This window comes from Herpailurus yagouaroundi, unplaced genomic scaffold (assembly GCF_014898765.1).
Source record: "Herpailurus yagouaroundi ecotype Mexico unplaced genomic scaffold, PumYag 190, whole genome shotgun sequence".
Classification (NCBI taxonomy): Eukaryota; Metazoa; Chordata; class Mammalia; order Carnivora; family Felidae; genus Herpailurus; species Herpailurus yagouaroundi.
This window is the reverse complement of record NW_024412421.1, coordinates 19,336,012-19,356,323: the sequence shown is the minus strand read 5'-3', so window position 1 is coordinate 19,356,323 and position 20,312 is coordinate 19,336,012. Positions and strand designations below refer to the sequence as shown.

The window sequence follows — 20,312 nt, the reverse complement described above, 5'->3', positions numbered from 1 at the left end:
ACACAAAGCTTATATGAATCAGAAAAGGAAGTTATTTATGATCTTCGTATTTTCACACATCCTCAAAAATATTTTTCATTTACTTACCCAAATCACTTTTTCGGGCTATGACAGTGTCACAGTGGGGACAGTGAAATTTGGCCACATTTTCTGTGTGCTTCTGTAAAATGTGCATCTTCATGGTACCACTTTGGGTAAACCGAGCATGACAAATATAACATTCATAAGGCTTTTCCCCTTAAAAGGAAATACAAAATGAACAAATTAGATGAAATGAATATTACCATTTAATTGGAGGGTAATTCAGGAGGCAGTAAAGCTAAGCTACAGAGAATCTCTGGGTACTACCCAGAGGGCTCAGGCCCACTGCATGGCTTGCGCCTGTCTTGAGAGATGGAAAAGTCCTAAACTGCTGCCGCCACCCCTGCTCTGCCAGCCCTACCAGAGTCATTCACATGAGAAAGAGAGCAGTTCCTATGACAAGGCTTGCCTTTGGGGGGCAGGAGGTGGATGACAGGAGGACCTACAAGTTCTTTTCTTTTTCTTTCTTTACTTTCTAAATTATCTCTACACCTGATGTGGGGCTTGAACTCACAACCCCCGAGATCAAGAATCATGTGCTCTATCACCTGAGCCAGCCAGGCACCCCTACAAGATTTTCTTTTTTAGAAAAAGATAGTACGGGGAAAACTGAATGAGCTAATTAGGGATTCAACCCAGACGACTCCTAATAGTGAAACTTTCCATTCTCCAATGTATATTCAGAGCAATGAATTCAGAGGATATTCCAGAAAAGCATCTGTTAATCCCATTACTTTCATGCTAGCTTCCATTCAGGTAAACAATAGGGGCGTGAGGTGGTTCACAGGGTCCCATGGAATCCACTGAAAAGCAGCTCATTAACACATCAAGGGAAGATGTCCTACCTGAATGGGTTCTCATGTGCCTCTTCAGCTTGTATGTGTCCCTGCTGGCATAACTGCACAAGCTGCATTGGAATGGACGCTCTCCAGTATGAGAGCGAATGTGACGTTTTAATTTGCTGACCTGAAACACGAGAGCAATCAAACTTCTTACTTCTGTTAACATTGATTGTAATGTGAGTGCTGTGGGTTAGGCACAAAAGCTTAGCTTTTGGGCACTGAAGCTCACAATACAGAAAAAGTCTAAAATATAATATTTCTTCCTCATTACTTGTAACCTTTGTCTCTCAAATCCTTATCATAGTCCAAAGGAAGAGGGTAAACAAATGGTTGGGGCACAGATGAGTCAAGATTGGTTATTATGTAACTATTTAAGCTGGGGGACAGATTCATGGGGGGTGTATTATCCTATTTTATCTATTTCTATATATGTTTCCACTTTTGAAATTTTCCTTAATAGTTTATTTAAGGAACTTAAATAAATAATATATGCTTATTTACAGGTAATTTCCTTCCAGATACAGAGGTATCAGATTTTTTTTGTTCAGTTTATCCCTAAATGATTTTATTGCTATTAGAATGTAAACCTGTTTCCTAGTATCGATCATATAAAGTTACTGACTTCTGTGTATTTGTCTTCTATCTGGCCATCCAAATGGACTGACTGTTTTAAGTTTTTCAGCTAATACTCTTGGATGTTCTATGTAAGCAAATATGTCTGCCACAAATACCATTTTTTGTTTTTCCATTTATAATTCATTTCTTATTTAGCTAGGATTTCCAATACAATTTTGATACAGTAATGGTAAGAGATGTCTTGTTCCAAATTTTAATGGGAATACTCCCAAAGTTTCAGAGTTAACTAGGATGGATTGACTATAGGTTTCTGGTATATACTCCTTATAGTAAAGCCATTTTCTTCTACTCTTAACTTGCTAGGACTTTAAATGGTAATAAATAATGAATTTTAGTTTTTCAGTCATCTATAGAAATGATCACATGGTTTTCTTTAACCTCTCAATATAGCACAATCCAGTAATTTCTTCATGTTCAACTATCCTGGCATTTTAGACATAGTCTATCTCATAATCACTTATTCTTATAATATATTACTAAATATGGTTAATAATTTTACTTAGTAATTTAATTTTTCTGTGAGAAAAAGATACCCTTTTGTTTTTGGTAGCATTCTTACTCAGTTTTGGTAACAGTATAACCTCAAAGAGTAAAGGAGATAAAATTTTCTATTTTTAAATACTCTAGGTACAGTTATTTATTTCTTTGATGTTTGGTAGAACGTATCTGTAATAACATGTGGAACTAGTGCTTTTTTTAAAAAATGGGTAAATCTTTCACACTCATGAGTTTTTTTGTTTTTGGTGCCGGGGAAAGGGAGTGGGAGTGTTAATAATCTGGTAAGATTTTCTATCTCATCTTAAGTCAGTTTGGTTAGTTTTTATCCTTATACTAGAATCATGGTCTTAAGACAGGAACCAACAAGGAGCTGAACACTTACTTCTACACTGGCGTAATCGCACATGGAACACTTAAATGGCTTCTCATGGGTGTGTTTATAACGACGATGCCGCACCAATTCTCCACTAGTCACAAAGGCCATGTCACAGTCTGGGCACTTGTGAGGACGAGTACCTAGGGAAAGTAATTTATAAAAGGAAGACAAGATCAAGGGCATAATTAATGACAGTTCAACATGTGACACAAAACTGCATGATGTTGAACTCTGGTCATCTCAACAATCTTGTACCAGCCTGAGAGTAGCTCCAAAAGCTATGGGAGGGCCTGGTCGACTTTCTAACAGTAACCCCAGAATACTGGAAACATGTGCCAAACATTTAGTTTCCCTTAATTACCCATGTGAGTGATTCTTTTGAATACAAATTCTTTTTTATCCCTAGTTTATAAATTCTGATCACTATGGATCAAAAGTTAATAAAAACACAAGTCTGCTTCAACTCTTGGTGTAAAAAAAAAAAAAAAAATACAGAACATCTTTTAAACTTCAATGCTGTGGGGAGCCAGGGTGGCTCGGTCAGTTGAGTGTCTGACTTTGGCTCAGGTCATGATCTCACGGTTAGTGAGTTTGAGCCCCACGTCATGCTCTGTGCTGACAGCTTGGATTCTGTGTCTCCATCTCTCTCTGTCCCACCCCCTCTTGTGCTCGGTCCCTCAAAAATAAACATTAGAAAATTAAATAAATAAACTTCAATGTTCTGTCAAGTACAGGCCACAGAATTAATAGTTACTTGACCCAAGCAAGATTCCTTTGCACATCAAATCTTACTATATTGTGACTATACACAGGGCCAAAGGGCTGTGCATATTGATACTTTTTTCTTAAAAAACAAAATACCTCACATATGTAATAGCTTGTTTTCTATATAAATTTGTTTTGACAAATCTAGAAATTTATCAAAGGCTTTAAAAAGTAGTACTGCCTTTTATGTGATTTAAATAGATCATTTATTTATTTTTTAGAAGGCTCTATGCCCAACATGGGGCTTGAACTCACAACCCAGGACCAAGAGTAACATGCTCTACTGACTGAGCCAGCCTGACACCCCTGAACAGATCACTTTCCAACATCCAATGTCTAATACTATGTGATCTGAATGTCAATTCGTAGAATATTTAAACATTTTTACAAACTAATAATTTTTTTTCTTTTTTCCTTTTACTGAAGGAAACTTACATTTCTTAATTTTTTAATGTTTATTTCTGAGAGAGAGAGAGAGAGAGAGAGAGGGAGAGGGAGAGGGAGAGAGAGAAGGCATGTGTGCACATGAGCCGGGGGGGTGGGGTGGGGGGTGGGGGAAGAATCCCAAGCAGGCTCCACGCTGTCAGCACAGAGCCTGACGTGGGACTTGACCTCATGAACTGTGAGATCCTGATCTGAGCTGAAGTCAAGTTAGATGCTTAACTGACTGAGCCACCGAGGTGCCCCTTACTTTTTTTTTTTTAAGGAAGACTCTTACTGTTTTTAATATGTTCTCACATAGTAGACCCATAACATAACTGAATGATTACTTTAATGGATCTTTTCTAGTCACTTTATATTCTAAATATAGCATTGGAAATATGCCCAGGTAATAATGACAATAAAGAGATAAGCTGACAGCAGAAAACAGTGCTGTTTTCATAAACCACTACTCAAAAACTAGGAACCATTTGTAATTATGCACTGCAGGTAAGGGGTGACAACAAGGTAACCCCAAACACCAAAACTAAAGGAAGACTTCCCCTGAAAGTGGTATTAAGAAGAATTACAATGCAAAGAATAGGACTACCCACCTGCAGAAATGATTCTGAGATTGAGAGAACCCACAAGAGGAAGTGTGATTAAAGTATGACAGTAATGAAAAATTCCAAGAAATTCCAATGAATGTTCACGTGCTCAGTTTGCTTCTTTAGTACCACTAAGGATGTAGGAGTGAAGGATAGAGTTGTCTCTATGAAAAATATAGTCTGGCAGCACAGATAGGTAAGTAAAACAACAATTAATGAGAGAAGGAAAGCAGGATCCATTTCTCTTAGGACAAAGTGAATTGAAAACCAAGAATTTCTAATGTTTACCTAGTACTATCTAGGGGACAGAAAGAGGCCTGCTACTGGTAGACACAGCATGGCAATTAGGGAAGAAGTAGACACTGCTGTGCAACAGAGATTTTCATTGAGTTGCACCACCTGGCTGCTTATGTCCCTATGCTCAGGGTCCATGCTCACCAAGTCACATGTCAATTGCTACATCATCTCAATATAGGTAAGAGTGTCCCCTAGAAAGCAATACAACTGCATCCAGAAAATGAAAAGGTGTATTCCTCACTGTAAACTGATTTTCTGATCTGCATCTGACCGCTGAGGGTTTGATTAGTATGAATTAGTGCTGCTAAATTAGCTCTGAGCACCAGACAGACCACACTCTTATTTTCAAAGCTGAGGACTAGACCATGACACACACAGTCTACATCAAGCATCCCCATTTTGGAGGTCCTATTATAAGGCCATATACTTTTATCTAGTCATATGCACTTTCGTAGTGTCTTCAAACTACTAAATACATCATATCATCAAGTGTCTGAGTAGAAAGCAGGGACAGTGAAAAGTGACTAGGTCATATTAGCAAAACATATACTAATGCACAGCATACTGCTTACAGGGCAAACTCAACTTGATCATGCTCAACAAACAACCAGTACATCAATCAAAAACAAGAGCCATATTTGGTGGAGAATCTGGAGAGGAAATCTACTCTGCATGAAGAACTGTGTGAGAGAAGTTTCTATTAGCACTTGCAGCCAAATGCCAAAACGGAAAGAGCAAAAAGCCCAGAAAAGACCCTAAAGAGAGCTCCAGCACACTGTTCCTCCAACTTTAATGATGCCTGGAACCTAACCATAGCCAACACAAAGCTAATATTAGAATACTAAAGTATATACGGAGCACAAATGAAGAAATGTTTGGATTGCTAGAATAATGCCTTTAACTTTCCATTCTGCAATTCTGAATTACTTACCTTTGTTGGCGAAACAACCAGAAACCATGGTTTTTACCAAGACAGGATTTTGTTGCTATTTCTAATGTTTGTCCTTATAGTGCCTGGCAATTGTTGCCTGGGAATTTTCAGGGTCATTCTTTGTCACTGATGTTAAAACCTTAGCAATGCAATGGTGAGGTTCTTCAGGAAATTCTACAGATTAACTACCACTGATCAGCTTTTCTGGATCACTATCCTTATATAATTTGGATTATTTTCCACTAAATTTTCTTTACATTTGCCTATAAATTCATCTGCTTATAATAAATCAGGATTACAAAACAGCATAAGAAATGGGGCGCCTGCGTGGCTCAGTCGGTTGAGTGTCCAACTTCGGCTCAGGTCATGATCTCATGGCTCATGAGTTCAAGTCCTGCGTCGGGCTCTCCGCTGACAGCTCAGAGCCTAGAGCCTGCTTTGGATTCTGTGTCTCCCTCCCTCTCTGCTCCTCTCGACTCATGCTCTCTCTCTCTCTCTCAAAAATAAACATTTAAAACAAACAAACCAGCATAAGAAAGAACAAAAGTTGTTCTTTAACTTCCCACTGGAACCAGTTTGGATGATACTTAAAACCCAAGTTTTAAACTTTGCTATGCTGTAGCCCCCAACATTCATATCCAGCACCTGTGTGTGTGTTAAGGTGATTCCTCAGGAGGGTGACTGTTCTGAATGCCCTGCCACAGAGATGGCACTTGTGTGGTCTCTCATCAGTGTGACTTTTCATGTGACGATCCAAATTTGAACGCCGCGGACATGTGTAACTGCAAAGCTCACACTGGAATGTCTTCTTTACACCTATATGCAAAATAAAACACTTACTTGTTCCAGGGTTTCAAAGTGTTAAGTTTAACCCTAATGTTAAATTTCTACAAATAAATTTCATTAGCCTTTTTAAACTAAATCCAATTTAAGTCATATTAAATCAGAATTATTTCATGCCACTAATAGATTTACTTCTTTGTCTTCTTCAGGACTTAAAAAGTACTCAATTTGGAAAAACCTCTTTTAGACTGGCTAAAGGGATTGGTACCCACCTCATGATCTTAAAAAAAAAAAAAAAAAAAAAAAAAAAATCCATTTACTTTAAAATAATTTGCGTACACGGCGTTATATATATACTTTATCCCAAAATGACTTTATGAGAGTTTAATGGATAAACTAATTTTACCTTTCTTTTTAATTTTTGTTGGTTTTGGAGGCTTCATGTTACCAACCACTTTCTCTGCATTAACCTCTGATAGCAGACCCTCCTGCTGCTCTTCCTCAAAATCGTAGACAGACACATCCACATCTTTGCCCTCCTCTGTGTAACGCAGTTTACTCTTTTTGGTTTTCTTTGTTTTTTTGGCTGGCGGCTGATAATCTGGGTCTTTTTGCCAACTAGGATCTTCTTGAGGTGGAAGTTCCCCTTGCTCTAGCGTCTCCACCTCTCCATTGGCCCCTACTTTCACCACTTGAAACCCTTCAGGCAAAGGTAAGGTGTGACATATCATGGGTTCGCTTTCTGCAAGACCCTCTTTAGACACTTCATTCTCATAAGCCCCCTGAAGTTCTTCTACTGAAGTGGTAGCAACAGGTACAGTCACAGGAACAGGTACTTGGACAAGCTGAAGCTCTCCTATGTTTATGGGCTGTTCCTCCATATTTACAACCTGTAAGGTTATGATCTGGGTATCGTCCACAGCAGCCTCTGCTTCTGGAGCGACTGTACCCTCCATTACTTCAGTCTTCATCTGAAGAAGGGTAGGATCCAACTGTTCCATCATTACCATCTGCACACTGTTATTGACATCCTGGACCACCTCACCCCCATCAGTCTGGTTCTGGGGTAGGTGGCAAGTATCTTCTTCCTGGCCACCTTCCCGGCGTCGCTGGTAAGTCTTTCTTTCCTTTCCTTTAATGAAAGTTTCAGACTCTTCCACAATGGCTTCAACCGCCTCACCTTCCATTTCCCCTTCCTTTAGTAAGGGAGAACACAGGTTGTTATTTATTTATTTCACAGATTGTCATTTAAAGTAAAATTTGTCCAAATGAAAATAAATACATTTTAAAACAAAATGACCCTTGGCAAGTGAATTAGGAAATCAACAGTTGTTAATATGACAAAAAGACAAAACAGATATTATGTGCCTCCTGATGGAAGAACAACATATATATGAAGCAGTCTTGTTAATAAACAAAACAAAAAAAATCCAAAACTAATCAAGCCTCTAGATCCAACCACCAATTAACAGGAAATTGGTGACAGAGTATGTTAAATTACACTACAGGGATGAATCAGTGAAATCCAGACTGAAGGAAACTGCAGGATTAACCACCCAGTTTCTTCTGCAAATAAATCACCAACACAAAAAATAGGAAGGATAGAGGAAGAATCTACACCTCAGTGGTTCTGGACTTAGGGTGACTTTGCCCTCAGGGGACATCTGGCAAGGCCTGGTGACATTTCTGGTTGTCACTACTGGGTGGGTATGCTACTAGCATCTAGGGGTAGAGGCCAGAGGTGCTACTAAATGTTCTGTTATGCACAGGTTCAGTCCTCTACAATGAAGAATTATCGGTTCACAAACGTCAATAGTGCTGAGGTTGAGAAACCCTGATAGACGTTAAGAGATTTAAGAAAACACAGCAATCCAAAAACAAACAAACAAAAAGAAAACACAAAAACCCAACAGTCAATCACAACATATGGATCTTCTCTGGATCCTGATTCCTGATTCCAACCAACAAATGATTTAAAAAAATATGACATGAGACAATTAGATTTAACTCTGGGTATTTTTTTTTTTCCAACTCTGGGTATTTGATGATACTAAAGAATTATTAACTAGTTTACATCTTATACATTTCCTGTATCTATTAATAAAAACACTGGCAGAGGGCCTTGCTATTTTTAGCTAAATTCTACCTTAGAAAATATTCCATGTCATAGTGTTTTCTCACTATTTTTTTGGAGCCAGAATCAGACCTTGGATCCACACTCCTATGGTCCTGACTGTCCACACAACACTACCTCCTGTGTCATACCATCAACTTGACATTCATTGTACCTCTCTCCTAAGACCACAAATTCCTTGAGGACAGGGACCATGTATAACAAGTAGTTTTTACTCTTTAGCACTATGCCTAGGTTGGTAAGTACTCAACTGTTATTTAAACATAAAAAAAAAAAAAAAAAAAAAAAAAAGGTGGGGTTAGCCTAGGTGGCTCAGTCGGGGTAAGCGTCCGACTTCAGCTCAGGTCATGATCTTATGGTCCCTGAGTTCAAGCCCCATGTTGGGCTCTGTGCTGGCAGCTCAGAGCCTGGAGCCTGTTTCGGATTCTGTGTCTCCCTCTCTCTCTGCCCCTCCCCTGCTCATGCTCTCTCAAAAAATGAATAAACGTTAAAAAAATTTTTTTTTAATGGAAAAAAAATCAGCTAATTCATAGTTTCTGGCTCTTAAGTCTTGTGAATACTCAAAGTACCCAGATACCTAAGAGTAAAATGGGTCTGAACAACCATCCAATTCATAACAATAATCCAACTTAACAAAACCCACATATATAAGCTTAATTCAAAATTAAAGTGTTTTGTATTCTTGCCCTAGTCTCACAAAAAGCTTTTGCTACTTCTATTACAGACACATTTTTCCAATTCTCTGTCTGGGTACCTTAACACTGTACCCATGCTGGCAGTATGGACCACCTGTAAGGCAATACAAACACTACAGGAGAATGGGTAAGGCTTGGTCCTGCATTCAAGGAGTTACTACCTATTTTTATTTATTTTTTAAAGTTTACCTATTTAAGTAATGTCTACAACCCAATGTGGGGCTCGAATTCACAAATGTGGAGATTAACAGTCACATGTCCTTCCACCTGAGCCAGCCATGCCAGGCACCTCTTCAGGTTCTCCTGGACTCCACACAATCAGAATTTGCAACTTAATAGATCTCCAAGTGGTTTCATATCCTAAAGTTTGAGAAGCACTATTTATACCATCGCTATTCACAGATATTTTAAGAGAGAATTTTCAGGTCAATAATGTCCCAAAATTAGTACCCCAACAAGGATGGGATAATTCTAAATGCTGGCATTAGGGAACAGAGAAAACGCCCATCTACCTTGGCACCATTCTTGGGAAAAATACCAAAGTACAAAGAACAAAAAATTCATAAGCCATAAATGCTAATTCTGACCCTGTCAGAGGTTCATCACATAACTCCAGGCTATTTAGAGATCTTTAATGGTAAAACTAGTGGAAGGAAAACATTTAATGTCTAAGTTCTGTTGGGTTGTGAAGCACACAACAATCTGAAGAACACAGAAAAATCCATCCCCTCTCTGCCTTGAATTTGAGAACTTTTAAATATAAATAACTTGTAAAAAACTTGCTTGTAAATAACTAAGTCTAACCTAAAAGAAATCACTGGAATTATAAACCAAGTAGAAGAAGAAGTGGTAGAAAGGAGTACAAATTGAAACCAATTGTGTTGCCAGGGAGCTGAGCTGACAAGAGTATTCTCTCACTGTGAAAAAAACACATGGCATAAGGTTCCTGAACATGGGCCTCTACTCAGGGTACTAAAGCAGCAGCTTGTTTTTACAGAGAAAAATCAGGCACAAAGTAGCAAGGTATTAGCCTCTCCCAAATACTGCTTAGAAAACTCAATGCATCCCCTCAAGCACTTTATCTAATATTCTCCATGAGAAGGGAGTCTCTCCTTTGAATCAATAACCTAATAGGCTGGACCAGGTCTCTCTTCCCACTCCGAAAGGACTGTGCTCTGCTAGCTGTTGTCACCCCTTTGACAGTTCTGATCCATTTCTTCTCTTCCTCCAGGGACTTGGCTCTGCTTCTACTCAGTTTCTCTTAGCCACACAACAGAGAACAAACTTACACTTACCCAACTCCCCAATTTTCTGCCTCTTTGCTTGAGTCAGCCATGCTTTCTAGGTTTTATCAAACCTTTCTGAGGACACCACCACTAGAAAGGGGTTTACATTTATTTCCAGAACACATTTTTTAAAGATTATCAAAGTATAGTAGCTTATTTAGAGAAATCTGAAAAAGGAAGCACATAAAGATTTTTTTAAAGTTATCGATAGGATGCCTGGCTGGTTCAGTTGGTGGAGCGTGTGACTCTTGATCTTGGGGTTATGGGTTCAAGCCCCATGTTGGGTACAGAGATCACTTAAAAAACAGAATCTTTAGGGGCACTTGAGTAGCTCAGTCAGTTGAGCATCCAACTTGATTTTGGCTCAGGTCATGATCCCAGGGTCACGGGAATGAGCACCGTGTCAGGCTCCGCACAGAGTGTGAAACCTGCTTAAGATTCTCTCCCTCTCCCTTTACCACTCTCCCCAACTCACGCTCGCTCTCTAAAAAAAAGTTAAATAAATACAAGATAAAAAAATAAAATAAAATCTTAAAAACAGTTACTCACAATTCCTTTACCTAATCACCTACCATTTTGGTATGGTTTTTTTCATTGTTTTTCCCCTTATGGATATTTATACATAGATGACATTGTATTATACATATAGTGTGCACACATTTTTATATGGCTTTGCTCTATCTTCAGAACCTTTCCTTACTAAAAAGGACTCCACTCCCTCTTTAGCTTTCTATAATCCCCTTTGCTTGGTCCACAAGCACCAGAGCAACCAACCCAAAGGCCTTCCCCTTACCTTCAATCTCAGTTTCTCTGGCATCTGACGGTATGAAACTTGTATTCCTCCTTCATAAACCTCTTTTCTCCCTTGGTTCTGTCTTTCCTAGGTCTCTCTCTTCCTTTGTCTCTGAGAGCTACTCCACCTACCCTCTGAGCATATCAAGGCTCTGTTCTTTTCTCTGTAGCCACTCTATTCACCAGCCTTTTTACTTCAGCTGTCTCCACAGAGGTCTTTCAAACCCACATCTGCAATTCTCTAATTTTTTCACTGCCTACGAGAGCTCTCGCCCAGTGATGCTTGGCTATCACCTTCAATTCGATGGCACTTGAGAAGGAATAAGGAAACCTGTACTCCAGTCCCTAATGCATCAATAACCAAAAGAGGAGCTTACAAAGTGGGTTAGTCTTCTGAAGAACTTGTCTTCTGAACTTACAAAGTGGGTTAGTCTTCTGAAGACATTTTGTATTCTCTGTCATCTTCATGACAAAGTAAAGCTTAGGGACATTTATTTTATTTTAAACAGTAACTTTTGGTGTATGTATTTATTTAATTTTTAAAGTACACTCTACTCCCAACGTGGGGCTTGAACTCATGACCTTGAGATCAAAAGTTGTATGCTCTACTGACCGAGCCAGCCAGGCACCCCAGGAACATTTCTTAAACATCATTCGACCAACTTGTGGGTAGAGGGTGGGGCAAGAGGAGGTTCCCTCAGACTGTGGCAGGGTGATTCTGGCACCTGTGAGTGTTGGGGTTGGCAGAGAGGAAAACTGGCACCTGAGCACGTCCCTGCTCTTGATGACTGGGTGAGTGGGAGGATGTGGAAGCCTAGCCTCTAACAGAGGCCCCTGAGGTCTGGCCATGCTCCTAACTAACCACCAGCCTGGCCTGCATCCTTGGGAGCCTACTGGATCAGCCCTCGCCCTCTTGCCTCAGTGTCTTCTCTACCTGCTCTATGTTGCTCAAATCTTTCCCATCTGAAAACTTCCTTTAACCCACTTGACAATTTAGCACCTGACATTTCTGTATTCCTTCCATGGTCAACCCCACACTGTCTCTTTTCTCTTCCATGCCTTGGTTCACCAGTCTGGTTTGTTCCTCAATTCTCTACTGAACTGCTCTAAGCCTAGCAATGGCCCTTAACTGGCAAATCCAAAGGAGACTTTTCTGTCCTTATCTGACTTGACCCCTCAGTGGAATTCAGCATTCTATTCTAGGCTTTATCCCAGATTTATGCCAGACCATCAGAAAAAAAGCTGTGTATATTTGGGTCACATGGTCTTATCCCTACAGAACTGCTTTCACCAAGTTTTGTTTTGGCATTATGCCCTTGGCTTATACTAAAGGATACGTGGCAGAAATTTTCAAGTTACACACTTGGAAAGGTCTTCTTCAATTAAGGATTTTTTTTCTTTCATTGTTGAGACCTATGTTACAGGATCATGAGTTACCATTTTTTTTAGTTGGGCCACACCTTGTTCAACTTTTTTCCTCTCAAGCTATATAATAATAACTTCCTATTCTAAGTTGTATTTTCTAGGGTTTTGACTTTGTATCATTTATCATTTATATTTTCTGTACACTTCGTCAAATTGTAGAATAAGATGGGCTTTAAACCAGGGGCACATGGGTGGCTCAGGTGGTTAAGCATCTGACTCGATTTCAGCTCAGGTCATAATCTCTCGGTTCCTGAGTTTGAGCCCTATGTCAGACTCTGCACTGATAGCATGGAGCCTGCTTGAGATTCTCTCTCCCTCTGTCTGCCCCCCCCCCCATCCCCGCTCATGCACGCTCTCTCAAAAATAAATAAACTTAAAACTTACAACTGTATATATGTAGATGTGTGTGTGTGTATACATATGTAACAGAAAACACAAGAATATAGAAATATAGGGAGTCTTACCATTCTGAAAATACATCAAACTAGAAATAACTTCAACTAAAAATGTGCAAACCTATTTGAAGGTTATAAAAATCTTCCAAGAGGCAAAACAAACAAAACCAAAAACCAAACCAAAACAAAAAACCCCAAAGAAACAAACAAAAAAAAAAAACCCTTGGTTCTAAGAAGCATAAAAGACCTCACTGAACAGGGACACTACTGTCTATATCCATGATCAGAAAAGCCAAACATCATAAAGCTGTTAATTCTTTCTACTTTATATAAAGTCATGTTCAAAGTGTCTGAAAAATAAACAATGATAGCAATAAAATTTCCAAAAATATGAAGGCAACCTTCTATTTCCAAATATTGACATATTATAAAGTCACAATAATTAATGTGATGTATACTATCACTATCACAACCAATCAATTTAAACAGAAGAGAGGATTGGGGCACCTAGGTGGCTCAGTCGGTTAAGTGTCCAACTTTAGCTCAGGTAATGATCTCATGGCTTGTGAGTTCAAGCCCCGCATTGGGCTCTGTGCTGACAGCTCAGGGCCTGGAGCCTGCTTCAGATTTTCTGTCTCCTTCACTCTCTGCCCCACCCCTGCTCACGCTCTCTCTCTCAAAAATAAATAAATATTAAAAAAAAATTTAAACAGAAGAATCCAGAAACAAACCCTAGAATATAAAAAGTTGTCATTTTAAAAATTAGTGGGGAGAAGAGGATTACTTCATAAAAGGTACCAAAAAGCTATTAAACTATTTGGAAAATATTGAGCTATATGTTTTTTTAATTAAAAAAAAAAATGTTTATTTTGAGAGAGTATGCGCACGCGTGCACACGGGGGAGGGGCAGAAAGAAAAGGGAAACACAAAATCCAAAGCAGGCTCCAGGCTCTGAGCTGTCAGCACAGAGACCCATGCAGGGCTCGAACTCATGAACTGTGAGAGCATGACCTGACAGCTAAAGTCAGATGCTTAACTGACTGAGCCCCCAAGGTCCCCTTGAGTTATATTTTTAATCCATCTGGAATATAATGTCATTGTAAGAGTTAAAGAGACATTAACTGCCCCCCCCCCCACACACACACTTAAAAGCTCTCACCTTGAAAAAAGATATAGGTGAATAGCCTTCTGACCCATGAGGAAGGCTTTGTGCTTAGACACAGAAATAATAGGAGACACCAGAGTAAGATTACTGAAATTTTAACCTTAAAGTAAAAAATTTCTTATGACAAAACACTGAACAAAATTAAAAAGAAAACAGTCAACAAGAAAACTGTTTGCAGCAAATGTGACAAAGGACTAACATCCTTATCGTATGATTGTAAAATGTGTAAGAAAAAGATGAACACCAAAAGAAAAAAGCTGGGCAAAGGACACAAATACATGACTCAAAGAAATACAAATGGCAGATGAAAAAAAAAAAGAAACCAAACCTCAACACTAAAACAAAAAAGGAAATTTAAAATAATGCGACAGCATGCTACCTCTATTAAACTGCTACAGCTGTCTTAAAGCAAGGTGCTTTGAAATTAGCAAGGTAAATGGTGATATGAATCAAGAATTTTTAAAATATTCAAATTGTGGGGGTGCCTGGGTGGCTCAGATGGCTTAGGCATCTGACTCTTGATTTCAGCTCAGGTCATGATCTCAAGGTCCTGAGATGGAGCCCCATGTTGCACTAGGCATGCCTGCTTACGGTTCTTTCTCTCGCTCCCTCCCCCACTGGCATGTGCGCATGCTCTGTCTCAAAAAAGTAACTACACTTCATTTTATACCCAAATAATCACAGATGAACATCAAGATTTCAAGGATATTATTAATCAAAGTGAATAGTTATAAACAACTCTAATACATCCGGAGGGGAGTAATTAAAACTTGGTAAATGATATATCCAAATGGAATACTATACAGACATTAAAAATCATGTTTCAATATAACACTTAACATGAGGGAAATGCTCATTCCATATTTAAAAAGGACACGGATGGGGCGGGGGGAGGGAGTGTCAGAAGAAGCAGAATAAAATAATTATTAAGAGCTCAGGTCCTTCAGCCAGAAAACTTCATTCCAATTCTGGTTCTTTTACTTAACTAGCAGTTGATATGGAGTGAGAGATACTACCCTTCTGTGCCTCGGTTTCCTTTTGTTCAAAAAGGGACAATAATAGCTCTATGAAGGGTCATCCACTTCATAGGCTGTCATAAAGATGAAACAGAACAATGTACACACACAGCCTGGGTCCTGTGCTCCTCTGTATCCTCCACCCCAAAGGGTAATGAATACATGTTAGCTGAACAAATATATAACCTCCCAGTTTCCTAGAATTCTAATCACAGACCTTACATAAATGTTCCCCACTAAAATGTCTGATAAACTACTGAATTTCTGTAGAATGAAGGTAGCAACCAATGGACAAAACCTGGAGACTGACCAACTCTAGGAAACAAACAGAAAAAGAGCCAAAAAGGAACACAACAAGCCTCCCAGGCTGGTGTCCCTCATTAGGTGTGTCCAGCATATTCCTGCCCAATGAAATCTTCCTTTCTGAAATTTGGTGCAAAAACTCACTGTGGTTGAGGTTTACTGCATCAACTCCAAACTCTTCCCCCATTTATTTCTTTGAGAGAGAGAGAGAGAGAGAGAGAGAGAGAGAGCGAGCGCGCGCGCACATTGAGTGGGGGAGGGGCAGAGAGCGAGGGAGACACAGAATCTGAAGCAAACTCCAGGCTCTGAGCTGTCCGCACAAAGCCTGAAGCGGGGCTTGAACCCACTAACTGTGGGATCATGACCTAAGCCAAAATCGGATGCTTAACCAACTGAGCCACCCAGGTGCCCTTCTCCCTGCTTTTTAAAAGCAATCTCTGTGCCCAACGTGCAGCTCGAACTCAAGACCGTGACATCAAGAGGTGCATGCTCTACTGACTGAGCCGACCAGGTTGCCCTCAATTCCAAACCTTTTAGCTTGGCTCCCAGAAGTTTGTTCCCATCCTTTCCACCCACTCAACCTCACCTCCTGGGCATCTTCTAAATAACTGCTTACTGTCTTGTACCCTCCCAGCTCAAGTGATCCCCTAAATCACATCTTCTCAAGTGCAAACTGACTTCATGTTTGTTTGGTTTTCACTGTAGTATACTTTTCTATGTCTATGTCTTTACCTCAAATAGACTATTAGCTTGTTGAGGGGAGGAACTATAACTATGCCTTTTACTTCTGTATCCCCTACAGCAATAAATACAAAACAGTATTAGGTAAACAGCAGACACTCAATGTCAATGTTACTGTCACATGAAACATATAAATGGTTCCTGCACACAAGAGCAGGAAAGGAATACGGAAAAACAAAATATCATATGCTAAGTGAAAGCTTAATTATGTGAATTTATTTCCTTTATTTTATTTTTTAAATTTTATTTATTTTGAGAGAGAGAGAGAGAGGGAGGGAGAGAGAGAGAATATCCCAAGATCCCAAGCAGGCTCTGTGCTGTCAGCACAGAATCCAATGCAGGGTTCAAACCCATGAACTGAGATCATGACCTGAGCTGAAACCAAGAGTCAGATGCTTAACCACCTAGATGCTCCATGAATTTGTTTCCTTTATTGCTATGTTTGCGTCAATAAAAAGTCCTAACGACACAATTATAGGTTAGAGTAAAACAATCCTGCCACATAAAAATAAAGGATAGGGGCACCTGGCCGGCTCAGTCAGCAGAGCATGAGTCATGAGCTCAAGCCCTATGCTGGGCACGGAGCTTTGATAGATACATGGATAGATAAAAATGCACTCGTGTCATACACTGTATGTGCTCAATAAATATGTTCTATGTGAAAAAAATTTTTTTAAAAAGGCTAACTGTGACTGCGCTAATTTTGAGGACAGTAAAATTTAGTAACTTACCACCTAGATTACATGGTTGTACAGTCAATGTGTCAGGTACTTCCCAAAGGAAATCAACCAAAATAACCTTCCACACTCACCAATGCAAAGTTCAGTCCTTTGGAGAGTTCAGTTATTATAAAACATACACACAAGGGGTGCCTGGGTGGCTCAGTTGGTTAAGCATCTGGCTTCAGCTCAGGTCTTGATGTCACGGTTTATGGGTTCAAGCCCTCCATCAGGCTCTGTGCTGACAGCTCAGAGCCTGGAGCCTGCTTCGGATTCTGTGTCTCCCCTACTCTCTACCCCTCCCTCACTCACACTCTGGTCTCTCTCTCTCTCAAAACTAAATAAAAAACATTAAAAAAAATACACTAAGAATACATGCACACTAAGAATAAGACAGTGGAGAAGAATGATTTCTAGTAGTCTATTTTTTTTCTTTAAATGTTTATTTATTTTTGAAAGAGAGAGACCAAGTGGGTAAAGGGTAGAGACAGAGAGAGAGGGCCAGAGAATCTGAAGTGAGCTCCATACTAACAGCAGAGAGCCTGACGCAAAGCTCGAAATCAGGAACCGTGAGATCATGACCCGAGCCAAAGTCAGAAGTTTAACTGACTGAACCACCCAGGCACCCCTATTTATTTTTTAAAGATTATTTGTTTGGAGACAGTGGGGAGGGGCAGAGAGACAGGGAGAGACAGAATCTCAAGTAGGCTCCATACTGTCAGCACAGAGCCCAACATGGGGCTCGAACCCACGAACCATGAGATTATGACCTGAGCCAAAATCAACAGTCAGACACTTAACCGATTGAGCCACCCAGGTGCCCCTAGTAGTCTATTTCATAAACAAAGCTACCACATCTTTTTAGTTTTTTTTTTTTAACGCTTATTCATTTTTTTTGGAGAGACAGAATGGGGGAGGGGCAGTAAGAGAAAGAAAGACACACACACACACACACAATCGGAAGCAGAAGCAGGCTCTAGGCTCTGAGCTGTCAGCACAGAGCCTGACGTGGGGCTCCAACTCACGAACCATGAGATCATAACCTGAGCCGAAGTCAGACACTTAACCAACTGAGCCACCCAGACGCCCCAAAGCTACCACAACTTTTTAATATATACTGTCCTTGGGGCGCCTGGGTGGCGCAGTTGGTTGAGCGTCCGACTTCAGCCAGGTCACGATCTCGCGGTCCGGGAGTTCGAGCCCCGCATCAGGCTCTGGGCTGATGGCTCGGAGCCTGGAGCCTGTTTCCGATTCTGTGTCTCCCTCTCTCTCTGCCCCTCCCCCGTTCATGCTCTGTCTCTCTCTGTCCCAAAAATAAATAAAAAACGTTGAAAAAAAATTAAAAAAAATATATATATATACTGTCCTTTACAAGGGAAAACTGACTGCTAAAAACCCCTTATTTCCTGGAGCACATTTGAAGACTATCTATACACCCTTCGCAAGAAATAATAATCCCAAGTTCCCATGATTATAAGAATACAGTAAATAATATATGCAACATACAAAACACGTGTGTAATCGACTAGGTTATCAGTGAGGCTTCTGTTCAACAGTAGGCTGTTGGTAGTTAAGTTCCTTGGAAGTTAAAAGTTATACTTGGATATTCAAGTTGGAGGTTGGGAGATTGGGGGGCGCTGAAGTCCCTAACTCCATGTTGTTCAAGGGTCCACTGTAACATGATGGGTGCTGTAACAGGGGTTAACATGCTTCCTACCAGCCTGACACAAAGGATGGTTTAAGTGGGTAAGAGATGGGTCCAAGAAGAGGAACTGCTAAAGCTGGATCCTAAAGGAGGAGATGAAACTTGACAGGCAAACTACAGTAGAGAGGAACTCTAAAAGAGGAAATTTTATGGGGGAAGAAACTTATGTATGGAATTAGACAAATTTTCTGCAAAAAATTCAACATAACTGAGTGGAACTATATTAAATAATCTCAAATTTATTACTGTGACCTGGTTTCAGAGGCCATGTTCTAGTTCCTCAGTAAGGGTAGCCTGTTTATTTCACTTACTGAATATTTATCCAACAAAACAGAAGACAAAGTTTATCTGGGAGTCAACATTCTAGTGCCATTGTACTGATTGAAGGGTTGCCTCCCAAGCACATGCTGTCCCTCTCTGCTTTCTATAGCCTGAAAGATACTTTTGCTAGCATACAACAACTTAATGCTTCACTTCTCCTCATGCTCCCAAGGATGACTATGTCAGGAACCACCAGATCTCTCTTTGTTCTGCTCCAGGCCCAAATACCTAAAAGCAGCTCAGAGTTACACTCTCTTTGGAGCAGTCCTACAGTCTTTCGTTGCTGGGAATATGAGAAAGGTAGGATCTATGGCAAGTCTATTACTGTGAATAAATAAGTATGTTATAAAAAGAAATTAGTTATGCACACACAGTATAGAATTTAAACAACATCTAACAGGCACATGTATGGATTTTGGCGCACATTCTACCTGAGCAGTAATTACCAAACCTGGATGGTATCAGGATCACCTGATAAACTTTTAAATACATAGATCCCGGAGATTCTGATTCAGTAGGCCTAGGGTGGAAGAGACCTTATTCCAAAAGGTCCCCAGGTGATTCTGATATAAAATCTCTGTTGACCTTGGTTTGGAAGTGACTGACCTAGAATACAATACTTATCTACCCTAAATACAGGTCTACATAAATCCAAGCTACTCAAATACCACTATTTTCTACTATGAGAATTTTTGGTTCATTCTTTAGAACAAAGAATTGTTTTGTTTATTTAAATAAAATGTATAAAGCCTACCTCAAAACTAGTATGATGTCCATATAAACAATAATGGAAATGTATCACCCAAGATGGAAATCCTAACGTTTTACCTCTACCATGGGTACCATCAATACCAAAATATCTCTCTAGATGGTATGGACAAGCTCAACACATGACAGAAGGAAAAAAGTAAAAAGAGAAGTGGAAAAACATGGTAAGACTGAACTCATGGTTTTGCAGTGTGTTTCAGTGACCATGTGGCCAACGTTTGAGTGTTTCTGTAACCCAGTACTCACTCATGAAGGCTACTTAGAACAAAGATAATTTTTATTTGATAAACAGGGTCTTATATAGGGTCAATATTAAATCAGAAGCCAACAGCTTAAATTCAACAATGCATACCTATACCAAAGGCATAATAATGATAATAAATGGCAATAGGAGATCTCTGAACAAAGATCAAGTAATACTTATATTTAAAAAAAAAAAAACAAAACAAAACAACAGGGGCATCTGGGTGGCTCAGTCAGTTAAGTGTCTAACTTTGGCTCAGGTCATGATCTCATGGTTTGTGAGTTTGAGCCCCACACTGCGCTTTCTGCTGTCAATGCAGAGCCTGCTTTGGATCCTCTGTCCCTCCCTCTCTCTCCCCCCTCCAGC

The 20,312-nt window shown here is 39.8% G+C and overlaps 1 protein-coding gene across 3 annotated transcripts in view; it reads right to left on the bottom strand.

The window, feature by feature from the left end:
* Nucleotides 1–20,312, bottom strand: part of CTCF (CCCTC-binding factor) — a 47,566-nt gene that overhangs the window by 12,869 nt on the left and 14,385 nt on the right. For all 3 annotated transcript variants that reach the window (XM_040498372.1, XM_040498374.1, XM_040498373.1), the window contains 5 exons: nucleotides 6,644–7,433; nucleotides 6,100–6,270; nucleotides 2,440–2,573; nucleotides 927–1,047; nucleotides 88–237 (listed from right to left, as the gene is read on the bottom strand). In XM_040498372.1, the coding sequence (XP_040354306.1) occupies nucleotides 88–237; nucleotides 927–1,047; nucleotides 2,440–2,573; nucleotides 6,100–6,270; nucleotides 6,644–7,424 (1,357 nt within the window). In that variant the 5' untranslated portion in view covers nucleotides 7,425–7,433. The remainder of the gene's footprint in view (nucleotides 1–87; nucleotides 238–926; nucleotides 1,048–2,439; nucleotides 2,574–6,099; nucleotides 6,271–6,643; nucleotides 7,434–20,312) is intronic.